The sequence below is a fragment of the Falco peregrinus genome, chromosome 3 (assembly GCF_023634155.1).
Source record: "Falco peregrinus isolate bFalPer1 chromosome 3, bFalPer1.pri, whole genome shotgun sequence".
NCBI lineage: Eukaryota > Metazoa > Chordata > Aves > Falconiformes > Falconidae > Falco > Falco peregrinus.
The window spans coordinates 116,914,973-116,928,768 of NC_073723.1; the positions used below are offsets into that span (position 1 = coordinate 116,914,973).

Sequence of the window (13,796 nt, forward strand, 5' to 3'; positions counted from 1 at the left end):
AGTATGATGGTCTAATGAAATTATGACACAGGTACAATCCTTAATACGAAGGTTGTCCTACAGGGTCCAGGTGTCTTTACAGGATTACAGTATTCTCACCATGCAGGAGCAGGCTATTAAATGCATACACCCTTTAAATGGTGACCCTTGCATGAGGAACTGTGTCAGCTACAGTAGCTGTGTACGGGCAAAGCCCTGAGATCCTTTAAAAACCCTGCCCCAGAAGGAAAAATAAAGGACATGAAATGATTCATAGCACTTGTATGGGGAACATTTTAGGTTTTTGTTTTTGCTTTTCATTTTAAGCCTTTTCAGACTCAGTTTAACAAACAAATCAAGCCCATTCTTCTCTCTTCCTCCTGGTGACAGGTTGCCCAGATGCCTGTCTGGGTCAAGGAGGCACTGCTGTATTTTATTTTACCACCTAGCATCACCCAGCTCTGCAGAGTTTTTAACCTCTTAATTCCCAATAGCATTTTGTTCTTTGCTTATCCCATCATTTCCCCATATTTGCTTTCTTAAACCTTCCAAAATAATTTCCATCAAATCCAAACACTTAGCAGCCTGTATGTCAGGCTAGTTTCTCAGCACAAAGAGGAAAGTATTTCTCCCCCTGAGCTGCAAGAAGACCAAGTGCCCCCAGTTCCAGGTCAGAGCTAAGCCTTCAACAAAAAGATCTTCCAGGGATAGGCAAGAAGGTTCAAGTTCACCAAACCAGTTCAATAAAGCCAGGATCAGGCTCACTGCTGGAGCTCCTTGGTGTTTACAGTCTCAGGCTGTCACTTTGATATATCTCCTCCTCTCGGAGTATGTGCCTTGCACCCTGCTGCCAATGCCACAGCTGTAGCCACTCACAGAGGCGGTGGCTGTTTCCACACTCTGTTCCTGGATGGTACGAATGCCTGTGCCGTGCAACACGTCCCACAGACCTACATAAGCCCGGGAGAAAGAAGGGAGAGCTGGCAGAACTGCCAAAGAGACGAATGTTGTCTGAGGTAGAGCAATCCCTGCACCTCAGGTCCAAACTTGTCCTCTCGGTGCAAGAAACCCAGGACAGGGAGGAAGTTTCCAAAATCGGTGACTTCCAAGTTGGTTGAAAATCTTCTGCCCCTCCCCTAAGCACAGGTTTTCTCCACAAAAACTGCAGGTGGTTTCCAGGGAAAACTCTGGAACTGGGTGAAGTCTCACTTTCAATTTCAGATTATGGGTTTTGTCTTAGTTTGGTGCTAACAAGTATTTTCTCTTCAGCCACTGCCATATTCATTCACTTTCCCAAAGAGGTGGTGAAAAAAATTGAAGGAAAAATTCCTCTCCTGCCCTCGGGTTTTAGTTTGCCCAGCTCCGAAGACAGGCCCATACTGCACACTTTTGCCACCCCAGTTACATCAGCTCCACCACCTCCAGAAATAAAGACATGAAGCCAAGAAAAGCAATCTCACACTGGTGAAAACCGCACCTCTGCTAGGAAGCTCTGCAGGTAGCTTCCTAAGTCAGAGATCCTGCTTTCCGACTGCCAAGCCTTGGGCTCATGCCTCTGAAGTGCTACAGGGAAGTCACTGATTTTTTCTGTGCCTCAGTCAACTATCTGCACACCACCTGTGTACACATCCGTGTTGAGAGGGATATAGGGCTACGTACTAGAGAAACAACGAGGAATGCGACATGGGGTGTGGGCTGTCTCGTCAGCCACGAGCACATGCACAGCACCAAGCGCAGGGGCGGCAAGCTCAGCTGCAGGAGCAGCACAGATAGCAGGTGCTGCCAGAAATGTCTGCAGCATCACACCCTTAACAAAGCAGCGAAGTTAATTAAATAGCAGGAAAGGAAAAGACCATTTAAAGAGCTGAGTGTGAATGACTAAAGGTCTTAGTCACTCATTTATGAAGATCTTAGGCAAAAACTCCTTTAAAAATAATTTTTATCTGGATCACGTTCCTTTAAGAAATTTCTCAAATCATCCAGCGAGAACTACTGGGAAATGTAACTCTCATTCCCTGAGACTTTCAGTGGCCAGAATGTTTGTGACAACTGCCACCTCCTCTCTCTGCCTGCAACATTCTCTTAGGCTGAGCAATCTCACTTAGCACAGGACTACGAGAGCTGCTAGAGAACAATGATTTTTGTCCTGCAGAAACAGAAAATTTTCTTCCTAAAAACGTTGAGTTGAAACTTCCCAGTGTTTCAATAGATGCCTTCTTCAAATACATCTTCTTGTTTCATTCAGGAAAAAAAAAAAAAAAGCTCTTAACATTTCAGAAAGAAACAAAAATCAACTGTGGAAGACTCCATGTGGAGGCTATTTCGGAAGTCTATTTCACATTTTAAGAAACACTGGAAACATTCCACCAGCTCTTCACGCAATATGGTAGTGATGGAAATGTAAGAGCACATTGGGAATGTTAAGTGTGCAGCACTTAGGGATCAGTGATTTGGTTTCCCAGGGTGCCATTTGTACCAGAAATGCCCTGTTAAATTTTTTAATAAGTGGGTTTTTTCTCAATGGGACCAGTTGTCCTCCCAAGCTCAGAGAATGCAGCGCACACACTTCTGCCAGAACAGCTACGTGGGTGGGGTAACAGTAAAAGGAAGGAGCAGGGATGACAGTACTTGGTGCTGCTGCCTGTTGCCTCCAAAGGTTTCATAAAAGCAAACCACAGCCCAAACTGTGCCTTTCTCACAAGGCTAAGACAGTATTGCCCGCAGTGCCTCCGCTCAGGAAAGGAAGGTATCAGTCAGGCTGACTCAGGAAACGTTACAGAGTTTGCCCTTGTGGTCTGAATCATCGGTTGCACGCAGAGAGGCAAGAGGTGGCAAACTGAGAGTAGTCCATTGGTATTAGAGCAGTACGCAAAGACGGACCTACAGATGAGGCAATGTACTAAGGAATGACAACCCCATCCCAATGCGTTTATGCTCTATATGAGTAAAACAGTGGGAGAAGATAGGCACAGTAGCATGATTACCAGTGATGGAGAGCACTATCAAGCCCAGTCCGCTGCAGCAGCAGGCAGCCCTGCCTGCAATCCTGAGGTCATTACAGGCCAAGAGACCCCACAGCAGGCTCCCAGCACACCAATGGGTGCGACAGGGCTTCCTGCCCCTCACATACGAGTCTTGCTCCTGCCAGCACCTGATTGTTGCTGCCTGGGCACTCAAGGCCAAGGGCAAAGGCTAGCTGGACAGCAAAGCAAACTTTTGGTGCATACAATGCAAACTCAGCGCCCGCCATTAGAGGATGTTGTTGAAAATACTCATGTAGGACCACTGTACCGGAGGGTGCTGAGCCATGCTGAGTGCCGAAGGAGGTTTAGTGAAACTTTCCAAGTTTTCCAGTAGGTTTAGATGAGAGGCTGTCGCTTGGAGGACCAGATGTATTTTGTTTGATAGGCAGCGACACCTCGTGGCACAGGCCTCCCCCCAGTCTGTTGCCAACAGTACACTTGGTTTTGCTGGAACAGCTTCTGTCATGCTGAAATCACGGGGAGTTTTGCCCCAGAGTCCGGTGGAGCCCAGATTTCAGGGCAGATGTTTCACAGGAAGCAATGATGATGATAAGATAGATTCACCTCTTGCAAACGCTTACTAAAAATCACACATCATCTTTAAGAGAAGCTGCCTGAGGGCTCTTAGTAAGACCCTAATGAGACTGGCCCTAGAATTGCTTCCTCTTTTGTTGAGGCTGCTACAGCAACTGTAAGAGCTGTGCATTGGTACTAGCTCTGCAGTTGGGGTGCTAAAGGGGAACAGACCTAGGACCCTCCAGACCCTTAGCTTTGGGGGTTTTCCTTAAAAAGGATTATAGTTCTTTTTGCACAAGAAAGCGAAACTTCATAAAAATTAAACACAGGTAGCGAAACAGCCAAGGAACCAGAAAAATACTGGTAACAGAAGCCCATGGTAAGAAGAAATGGAGATTTTTGGAGAAAGTGGTTACTGAAGAAATTTGTAACTGCATCTCCTATGGCTCAAATCATACCATGTTCAAGGAAACGAGGCATTTCATACCTTCGTGGTAAACATACAAGCTTTTGCCAGGACCAACCCCACTCTATTGGCTCTTCCACACAGAACCGAGAACCTGACATTTACAGATGTAGCAACGGGCTTTCTGCTGGGCTTGGAGAGTTTTGCACCTAGAGAAGACCCAGAAAAGCCCCTTTTCTCTATGTCGGTGTTATCTTCTGTGTGGTAACTTCATTGACCCATTTCCTTTCCTCATGGCACAGGCCTGGAGGTAACTGTGATGGGAAGAGCAGGAGAACAGATGTGCCAACCAAGCAGCAGGACTGATTTGGCTATTTTTCCCCTTCTCTGCACACAGGATGCAATGGCACAGCTATTCCAAGCACATACGCCTGGGCACATTGTATTTTGTAGCATAGCTCATGGCTGAACTAGGATGTTTCCTGCTGTGTTTCTGATACAGACAGAACAAACTGCTGTCTCCATGACTTTGCTTTAGGAAGATGTGTGAGGCTGTAAAATACAGCAGCAACTTAGGAACTGAGCTTTGCCCCAGGAGAGCTTTGGAATTTAAAGGTACCACGTGCTGAAAACACAAACACCTCAAGAATTTCATAGCTGCAAATGTCAAGGCCAACAGCCAACGTGCTCATCAATTAGGCAGCGGAGGGGCCAAGAACCATCTGCGTGTTGGCACAGTCCTGGCAACTGGTCCTTATCTTGACAGATATTTTTGGGTTGATGACAAATATGTGATAAGTGGTAACCAAGGTTTAAGGAAATTGCAGCGCTGGCATTCAACAAAACCACAGGATTTATCAGAAGGACCCATGTCCCTTCATTTGCCCATACTTGTATAAGGGCCAGAACCTTGTCTGATTTCTGCACTTTACTTCCCCCATCTGTAAAGTGGAGCAATTCCCTAACTTCTGAAAAACATTCTTGACAACGTAAGTTAAGAGAAAATCCTTGACTCTTGTAAACATGAGACTATCATAGTACCACATACTGGTTACTGGTTTTTATTATTGTTAGGTTATTATCAGTCATCTCATGCAATAAAACATTATTTGATTTCTATCAATAGTTCACAGCCGCATAAGTAAATTCCAAAGGTCAATTTTTTAATGAAGTGCCTCACAAGGTAAGGCTCACACCGTTCAGCTGTGTTCCTTTTGCACCTAGCCTGTGACAAAGATCAGTTACGTTACACTGGAGGGCGTAGTACTGCAATCTTTACAACCTCTATTTGTCAAAAGCACTCGAAGCTCCTTCCCCAGTTCAACGTGCATTGCTGTATTTGGGCTGAACCAGGAAGCGAGGCTGTGTGCGTGCGCAGTTCATTCACTGCATGCTCCTCTGTAATTCATACAACTTAGTACAAGAAAACAACACGATGAAAAGGTAGCAAGAAAAGAAATACATTATAAGCAGAAAACTTCTGTTTCGGCATGTCTACCTGGAGGGTCAGAGTCCTGATGGCACTGTGCTTCCTGTGGCAGACTAGAGGTACAGTACAGCTGTCTTTGTTACTTTTCATTTTGCTATGCTATGTGGCTTTTCTTGTAGGAAAAAAGACATATGGGCAAATTTTAAGCAGTTGAAATGAGAATGATTCACACAAAATATTCTGCTGTAAAGAAATTGTAATTTAAAATCCATCTACAGAATGTGTCTTGTTGTGAACACTAGCAATGTATACAGTTATCTACTAGAAGAAATGGGTGCCAGGAAAGTACTGGTAACAAGCCTGCATGCTGCAGCTCACTGCATTCATGGTAGGACCTGCCTTTGAAGAACTGGGATTGAATGAATGGGAACTGAATGTCTGCCTCATCCAGGGGCTAGAAGGTAGGAGTGCAGGGGAGTCAGGATGGAGTTTCTGGGGTTGTAAACCAGATCATAGTGAAATCCATCGAGACCATCATGGAAGCCACTCAAAATTATAGAATAAGACAGTTCACACAAATGTAGGTCCTAATTCTAAAAGCTGTTTTGTAAGAGAAAAACACGACTGCATCACAGAACATACCTGCTTCCATAGCCAGTTTTCAGTCTTAAATTAACTGAACTGCTCTGCCCCAAATTTTGAAGCCACCTTGGTCAAATCCAGGTGATATTTCCTATCCCCAAAGATATTTTAAATCATTCACATAGTTTTCCCTTTCAATCAGGTCATGTTCAACTTCCCCCTCCTCAAAATGTTACATTATTGTCAAAGGATTTTGACATGATCTTGACATGGACTCCAGGAGAAGGCTCTCCACCGGATGTGACATACACTGTAAAGTATGAAAGGTAAGCGCTTACAAAGGATGTCTGATTGAAACTATGGCACAGGGCAAACATCTGTGCATGTATATTAATCGGTGTCATTATGGTCAGTGATCTGGCTGCATCCTTTCACCAAAACCAATCCTTATCTGCGTGGAAAGTGCTCCAAACTCTGAGCAAAATTTGGTACCCAGCCTTCAAAACACTTCCTTTTCTTGCTCTATAAATTATAATAAAACAGCATGTTTAATATTAATGTATGTCTGTTTCTTCTTTTAGCCAGGAACGCATGGATGAATGGATAAAGGTTCCTCATTGCAAAAATATTCACAGAACCTCTTGCAATCTAACTTGTGTGCTTCCAAACCTCTTTGTTAAAGTCCGGGCTCGAGTAAAAGCTGTTTCTGGACGATTCCGGTCGCCATGGGTAGAATCACAATTCAAGGAATACCATTTGGATGGTGAGTATTTGTTAGGTTACAGCCTGGAGGAAAGGACATCCTAACAACACTGTTGGCATGAGCAAATGAGTAGACCACACTCCACAGAAAGAGAAACAGTAAGAAGCAGCTTTATGAATGACAGAGATTTGAGTGAGCACAAACAACAATGAGCCATGATAATATGAAAATAAATTTTGTCGCAGGTGTCAGAATTTGTTCAGTGCTCTAGGTGAACAGACTGGCTTCAAGCTTTCCCCCTACCAGTGGGGGTACGTTAGATGGAAAAGAAGTATGCCCTTGCCTTCCTCCTTCCTTCATGTCTATCGCAAGATAACGGAAGTGCAGATTAGTCACAGAGAAGCATTACTTCTGCGAAGCTAAGACTCAAGTAAGCACTATTCTTATGTCTGGTCACTCAATTACAGTGGAACTGGCTCCCCCAGTGCTGAATGTGAATGTCAAGGAGAACTTAATGCATGTGAATGCCTCCTTCCCTTTGGCCACCTGTGTGGAGAGTTTCTCTTGGATGTACGACTTGAACCTTTGGGAAGCTGGATCTGAAGACAAGGTCGGTAAAAGTGGCACTTCTTAGACAAAATGGAGGAATGATGCCCAGCCTGAATGAAAATAGCTTCACATTTCTGGGCAGGGAGGGACAGGATCCAGAGCCTGGAGAAAATGAAATGGCCAAACCAGAGTTAAAGCAAAGCCAGAGAAAAAAAAGTAGATGTATGTGTGTGCATCCTTATTTTATTGGTTAGTTCCCTATGTTTATCAGGAAGATGTGATGGGAAGGCTATGCTACAGTCCGTATAATAGTGCAATATCTGAGGTTTAAAACAACTAGTTCAGGTACTGCTAACAGCATGTCGTGACAGAACAGAGCACAGCACCAGGTGGAAATCCCACCCTCGAATCCATAAACTATAGGAGAGATGCTTGCTACAAACAGCAAGCGAGAGATGAAGTGCCCCTCCATGGACCTTCCAACCACTGGAGCCACACAACACAATGAAGAGAATCACATGCTAAAAAGGTAGAGAAACACCACCCAGATAATGAAAGAATCATCTTTCCAACCTCTGTTCTTTTTGTTTCTAAACAGAAGCTATACGAACGTAACTTTAGGAAGAGTACGGTGACTATCGATACCACTGCACTTAGAGGCAACTACTGTTTAAGTGCCAGATCTTCCATTCAGAGCATTGACTTCAAGCACAGCAAATTCTCCAAACCAGTGTGTGTGCTATTAAACCACAAAGGTATGGCCCTGCTGGGGAAAGGATGTGGTGAGACATCAAACAGGATTGGGGCAAGTCAGAGATTTCCACCAAAATCAGCTTTAAAAAAAAAAAAAAGGGGGGGGGGGGGGGGGGGGGGAAGCTTCCTGTTAAATGTCCTCTTTGGATTTTCTAGTGAAAGGTTCCTGCTTTCTGCAGAAATATTTTCATTAAAAAAAACCAACCCTGAAATATTTTCTGAAAATCCTGAAATTTTGGGAATATTCAAATTTATCCTGAAAAATATGTGGATGAAGCCACATTTTTAACCCGCTCCGAGTTAGTTACTGGCTGGTATCAACATTCATTTGTGGCTGTGACTCTGACTTAAGAGTCTGATCTTAGGCAAGTCTGTTATCCTTTCTGTGCATTTGTAAAATAAGGATATTAAGCCTAGCATTTTCTGAGATTCTGAAAGAGAAACTGAGTATAAGAGCCCATACTACTATAAAATATACCACCAGCAGATTATTTCTGTCTTTTTCTTTTTCAGCAGTGGAATGGAAGTTCCCATTTTCTGCCACAACCCCTGTGTTTTTCCTTCCCATCTTTCTGACAAGTGCCTTCATCACCTGCTTGCTGAAACAAGATGCTAAGCAAAAGAAAATACCTCATGCTTTGGTATGGCCCAAACGCTGGGGTCCACTCCTGACTCAGTCTTGCTGATTTTCAGAGGATAACTGGGGAGGGGAGTGGGGGAATTCTGCACTTCTCAGTTTTGCATTCATAAGTCCCAGTATAAGTAAGCTTTCTTATATCCAAACTGTTCTTTAAAAAGCATCACTAACTCACTGATCTGTGTGTCTTGTTTCTTTTCCCTGGTAGGATTTCTCTCATTTAAAAGCTGCTGGACCAGCCTTTCACTGTGAGCTCAGTGAAAAGGAAATCTTCAGTGACTATCTTGTCTGCACAGGAAAGCCAGTGTCACAAAGGAAAACAAACAAAGCTTTAGCAAGAAATAACCTACCATGGATGGCTTCTCTCCTATCATCATCATCATCATTGGAGGAGGAGGAGGAGGAGGAGGAGGAGGAGGAGGAGGAGGAGGAAGACAGCAGTTCTGTCATCCCATACACTGAAGTGCCCCAGTTTCCAAAGAGACATCTCAACTGTCAACCATCCAGAACAGCTCAGGGGGAAACTAGCTTGGACTCTGGATCTGGAGGTCTCTCTGTGGATAGTGGATCTGTGCTTGACCTAAGTACATTGGGTTTCTCTTTCTTTCCAATGAGAAAGAAGGAGGTGGACACCTCAGGATCCCAAGGAAATGAGAAGGCGTCCCTTTCTCACAGTTTCTCTTTGAGAAGAATATCCTCCCTCACTGATGTGAGTTTCCCAGGCCCCAGGGAACATGGACAGCATGATACAGACAGGGATGGATGCCTGGAAATGACCCCTCTTCAAACACTGACAGAGGGGATTTGTGCCAAACTTCCAGCTGAAGAGCACTACCTGCATAGGAAGGCTCATCATTTCACCAAGTATTACCAGAAACCAACAGCTGATGTGCATGCCCAGATCGGTGAGGTATCACAGCTCAGTGAGGATCCCGAGCTGCTCATTTCCTTTCAGACATTACAGGTGGCAGAAGATGAAGGTATTGCAAGTGACTGTGACAGTGATAATTTTACAGAAGGGACACCTCCCACATCCACGGTGCTAAGCGACACATTTGAAACATCAAATATGGAGGAAAAATATGATCAGGAGTTTAAAATCAAAGGCTACGAGCACACACATTACATGGGAAGGAGCTAGAGTATCCTAGCAGTTCTGTGGCATTCCTGGAAAATGTTAGAGCTCCAGATAGCCAGGCACGGATATATAAACAAGAACAAGGACAAATAACTGATAATGGTGCTTTTTGTATTTATTCAACTAGACAGAGCTTGTTCTGCTGATGTCTGGCCTGTCGAGGCATATAGCTTTAGGGACACAAAAGGTATATTTTACAGCTAAGTAACTAAGGTACATTCACCGTCCCTCTGTACAAGTACAGCCGTAATAGGGTGCTAAGGCGCTGGTGCAAGGCACACGATTTGAACACAGACAGGGGTGATGCATGCAGTGATACCTCATGTAGGTATCACACAGCAAATGCTGCCTTGTGTTGACTTGAGGCTTCAGAGCAAGGTAACTTTTACTTGTGAGTTATGAAAGGCAAAACCACCTCTGGGACAGCAAAGCTACAGCCTGGACCTGCAGGAAATCATCAGCTGGGTTCTGGAAACAGTGTGCTGTGCCTGTGTGTTGATTCTGAGCCAGATGAACTGCTAACATTACATTTGCTTCCCTGTAACTGCAAAACTGTCCCCCTGCTTGACTGGAAGTACCTTACAAAGACATTTAGCAACCTTTGCTTCTTGTGGGCTGAAAAGATTTCTGCCTCAACCTACAGATATCACCTTCTGTCTTTCAACAGAGTGAACTGAAGTCAAAGTGATAAACGCACACATTTGTTTATTTATTTATTTTTGGTTTTATACAAATATACTTATTGAAGCTGAAATTCCCTCTGCTGTGCAGAATGTCTGAGAACTGCTTATGCACAGGCAATAATATTTTGATATATAACTCCATGTGTTTGTGTTCTTATGTTTCCCAAAACTAAAGGGTGAGTGCCATTTATCCTGAAAAACATTGCATTTTAAAACAGGACCCCATCATGTGCTTCTTACTGTTTTGGTTTGAGCGGAAGCCTATGAGACTTCCCAGCCAGGTCACTCTGAGACACTGAAAGACCAGGACCGTGACCATCTCTCTGAGCAAAGAATCAAAGCAGAAGTCAACCAGCAAAAGGCACAGGAGAGACAGGGCCTCCCTTGGCTGGGCAATACTGGTCTTTTCAGAGTATTTTTAATTTGCGCTCTTCACATCTCACAGAAACATACTCTCCCATTTTATTCCAATAAAAGGACACGCAGAAAAGCAAAGCATTAAAACAAAGAGGGAGACACACAGCAGCCATGCTCTGCATTCAGAGAGTTGTCTCAGATGAGGGAAGGGTGTTGATGGAGGGTATTAAAGCTGATATTTTCAGAGAACCAAGAGAACAATATTCCAGAGATGCCCCATCCCTGGAAGTGTTCAAGGCCTGGTTGAACGGGGCTTTGAGCGACCCGGACTAGTGGGAGGTGTCCCTGCCCATGGCAGTGGGGCTGGAACCAGATGACCTTTAAGGTCCCTTCCAACCCAAACCATTCTGTGGTTCTATGATTAGAAAGACGTAGGAGGTTACAGAAAGGGTTGGGAACTGCTTTGAAAGAGGAAAGCAAGATGTACTAATTAACGTACTGAATTAAAGTAAAAAGGGGAGGAGGAGAAAAGATTCATCGGCTAGAATTTTCCTTTTTTGTCTTACCTGTGCTCTGCAAAGTGTCCTTAGGTATATCCTGCACTGTAATCCCTCCAGTTCATTTAGAGATACAGATCATCCAACTACATTCACCACCCATTTTCTTGTGCAATCAAGGGAAAACCCCCAAGCTTTGAGTTACAGGAAGCTCTGAAGTTGTGTAACCCCTACAAAATTATTTTGGCATGTCACAGCTCTGCAAAGAGAGCCTGGGATCAGTTCTTTGGCTTGTACAGGTTTTCTCAGGATGGAACTGAGGGAGAGGCTACAGGATAGTTGAGCTTTACTGGTGGAGGCAGCATCCCACTCCTGCATGTTTTCTTTCACCAGGGCTTGAGACCTGCCTACCATTGCAAAAGGGTCAGGGATGGACAAAACACAGTGCTCCCTCTTCCAGAGCAATGGATCCTTATCTTATCATAGAATCATAGAATCACTTAGGTTGGAAAAGGCGTTTAAGACCATGGAGTCCAACCGTAAGCCCAGCACTGCCAAGTCCACCACTAAACCATGTCCCTAAGTGCCACATCTGCACGTCTTTCAAATACCTCCAGGGATGGTGACTCCACCACTTCCCTGGGCAGCCTGTTCCAAGGCTTGACAACCCTTTCGGTGAAGAAACTTTTCCTAATATCCAATCTAAACCGCTCTTAGTGCAACTTGAGACTGTTTCCTCTCTAGAGGAAACCTAGATCCTTCACCAGCTTCATTGCCCTTCTTTGGACATGCTCCGGCACCTCAATGTCTTTCTTGTAGCGAGGGGCTACACCTCCCCATCACTAATGGCAATACTATTAGGCCAATCTGATGCCAGAGCTAAGATATAATGTCTATTTTATCAGGATCCCTAATATTTTCAGAGCTGCCCCTCAACTCTGTTTCCTGGGCTATTCAAAAGGTAATGTCTCTCTAGAAATAAGGGAAGAAATAAAGTCTTAAGTTATATTCTCAAAACTAAAGTCTCAGGTGCACTACCATTTCCCTTACCTCTGCCCTATCATGGGTCATCACACTGCAGAAGCATGAGGCAGTGACGTGAGGGAAGGAAAAAAATGGAAATACTTTAGCAAGCTATTCAGGAAACACCCAGAGAGTTTGTACTTAATTAGATGTAGGTCATACTGGTGGATAGGTATGTCTTGTTTAATAAACCTGTGAGGCTTCTGCATTTTTCCAAGTGAGATGAGAAAGACAAAATGACAGCTATGCATCAGTGGTATGATTTAAAACATACAGCTCCGTTAATATTGAAGCAGGGCAGGGAACAGAAGCAACTTCAGGAACAGAAAATCCATGAGATGAAGAGGTAAGCAGAAGGGGTAGTAATTGCTATCACATGTTTGGCCACAAGGATAGATCAGTGAAAACAGTGTGCTTTCAGCTTCTGAAGCACAGGTAGTTTGTATTTTGATCAAATTGGCTGCAGGTGTGATCTTGCTTGTGGGACTCACTTGTAATAATAAGAAAAAAATTTAGCATTTAGGAGCTTTAAATATGCTTTAGACAATATAAGAACATTGCTCATAAGGAACTTGTCTAATGCACAGTTGTCCTACGTGGTTTAGGGCAGATATTTCTGTAAAAGCTTTTCTAGGACTGAAGTAATCACAATTTGGATAGTTCTCAGTGCTCAGAAAGACAGTCCAGTTGTTTTTGCTTTGGTGGAACCTCAGCTTTATGCAATGGTCCAGTTAGTCCTAGCCAAAATGGAGGAGAGGACCTCCTCATTTTGTGAGCAGTTACGACCATGGGATAAAGTAAGCCAGAGAAATAAGCCAGGGAGGTTATCCAGTTTGTGTCAAGGGAATAGCTACACTATAAAAATTCAAAAGCAGTGGCTAAGGGAGTTTCCTAAGCCTCAAATCCAGGCTGTATGTGTGAAGCTTTCTCTGGTTAGGACATCTTGGGTAAAATAAGCAGTACGCATCTGCATCAGTTTTTCAGATGTTACATACATCTGGTGGTTCTAAATCTGCATCTCCTGGAGACAGGCAATTAGTTTTCACTTTTGACCAAAGAAGGAAATGTCTCTCCCTTTTCTGAGAAAAGCCTGAAAACGTAACTTACCCTAAAAAGCTAAGGATGCTATGGAAAAGGAACTATACCTCTTTCTTGTTTAGATTTCATACAAACTCCTGGTTCTTACTATATGGCACTCATGATACTCAGAACAGAGCAATATATTGTAAGCAAACACAAAAATAAACTGTAGGTCTACAGCGGCCTCTGAGGAAAGTCACAGAACCACATGTGCTCCTCCTATGGAAAGGCTACCTCCTTTCTACCTCAAATGAGAGAACCTCTGCGGCCACCTGGTAGCGCAGCATCATGGCAGACTTGAGGAGCTTGTGCCTCACTCACTGTGCAGCAAGGCTACATGCCTTTGGCTCCCGTCCAAGGCCAGTATGAACAACAGAAGAGCTTAAAAACTAGTGATCTGGCTAACTTCCATGCCAAGAAAGTATTCAAAGGTATTTCTTA

General features: G+C 44.0%; 1 protein-coding gene across 1 annotated transcript; it reads left to right on the forward strand.

The window, feature by feature from the left end:
- The first annotated feature begins 5,264 nt into the window (after positions 1-5,264).
- On the forward strand, positions 5,265-10,539 carry IFNLR1 (interferon lambda receptor 1). The gene is made up of 7 exons (XM_027782086.2): positions 5,265-5,472; positions 6,138-6,261; positions 6,517-6,698; positions 7,106-7,248; positions 7,786-7,942; positions 8,454-8,581; positions 8,786-10,539. The coding sequence occupies exons 1-7, from the start codon at positions 5,415-5,417 to the stop codon at positions 9,716-9,718; spliced, it is 1,725 nt and encodes a 574-aa protein (XP_027637887.2). The 5' UTR covers positions 5,265-5,414; the 3' UTR covers positions 9,719-10,539.
- Positions 10,540-13,796: the final 3,257 nt, after the last annotated feature.

Excerpts from the sequence above, each read along its gene's own strand:
- IFNLR1 (XM_027782086.2), top strand. The coding sequence starts at position 5,415 with ATGTCTACCTGGAGGGTCAGAGTCCTGATGGCACTGTGCTTCCTGTGG. Across the intron at positions 7,943-8,453 it reads TGTGCTATTAAACCACAAAG|CAGTGGAATGGAAGTTCCCA; the intron begins GTATGGCCCTGC and ends TTTCTTTTTCAG. Across the intron at positions 8,582-8,785 it reads AGAAAATACCTCATGCTTTG|GATTTCTCTCATTTAAAAGC; the intron begins GTATGGCCCAAA and ends TTTCCCTGGTAG.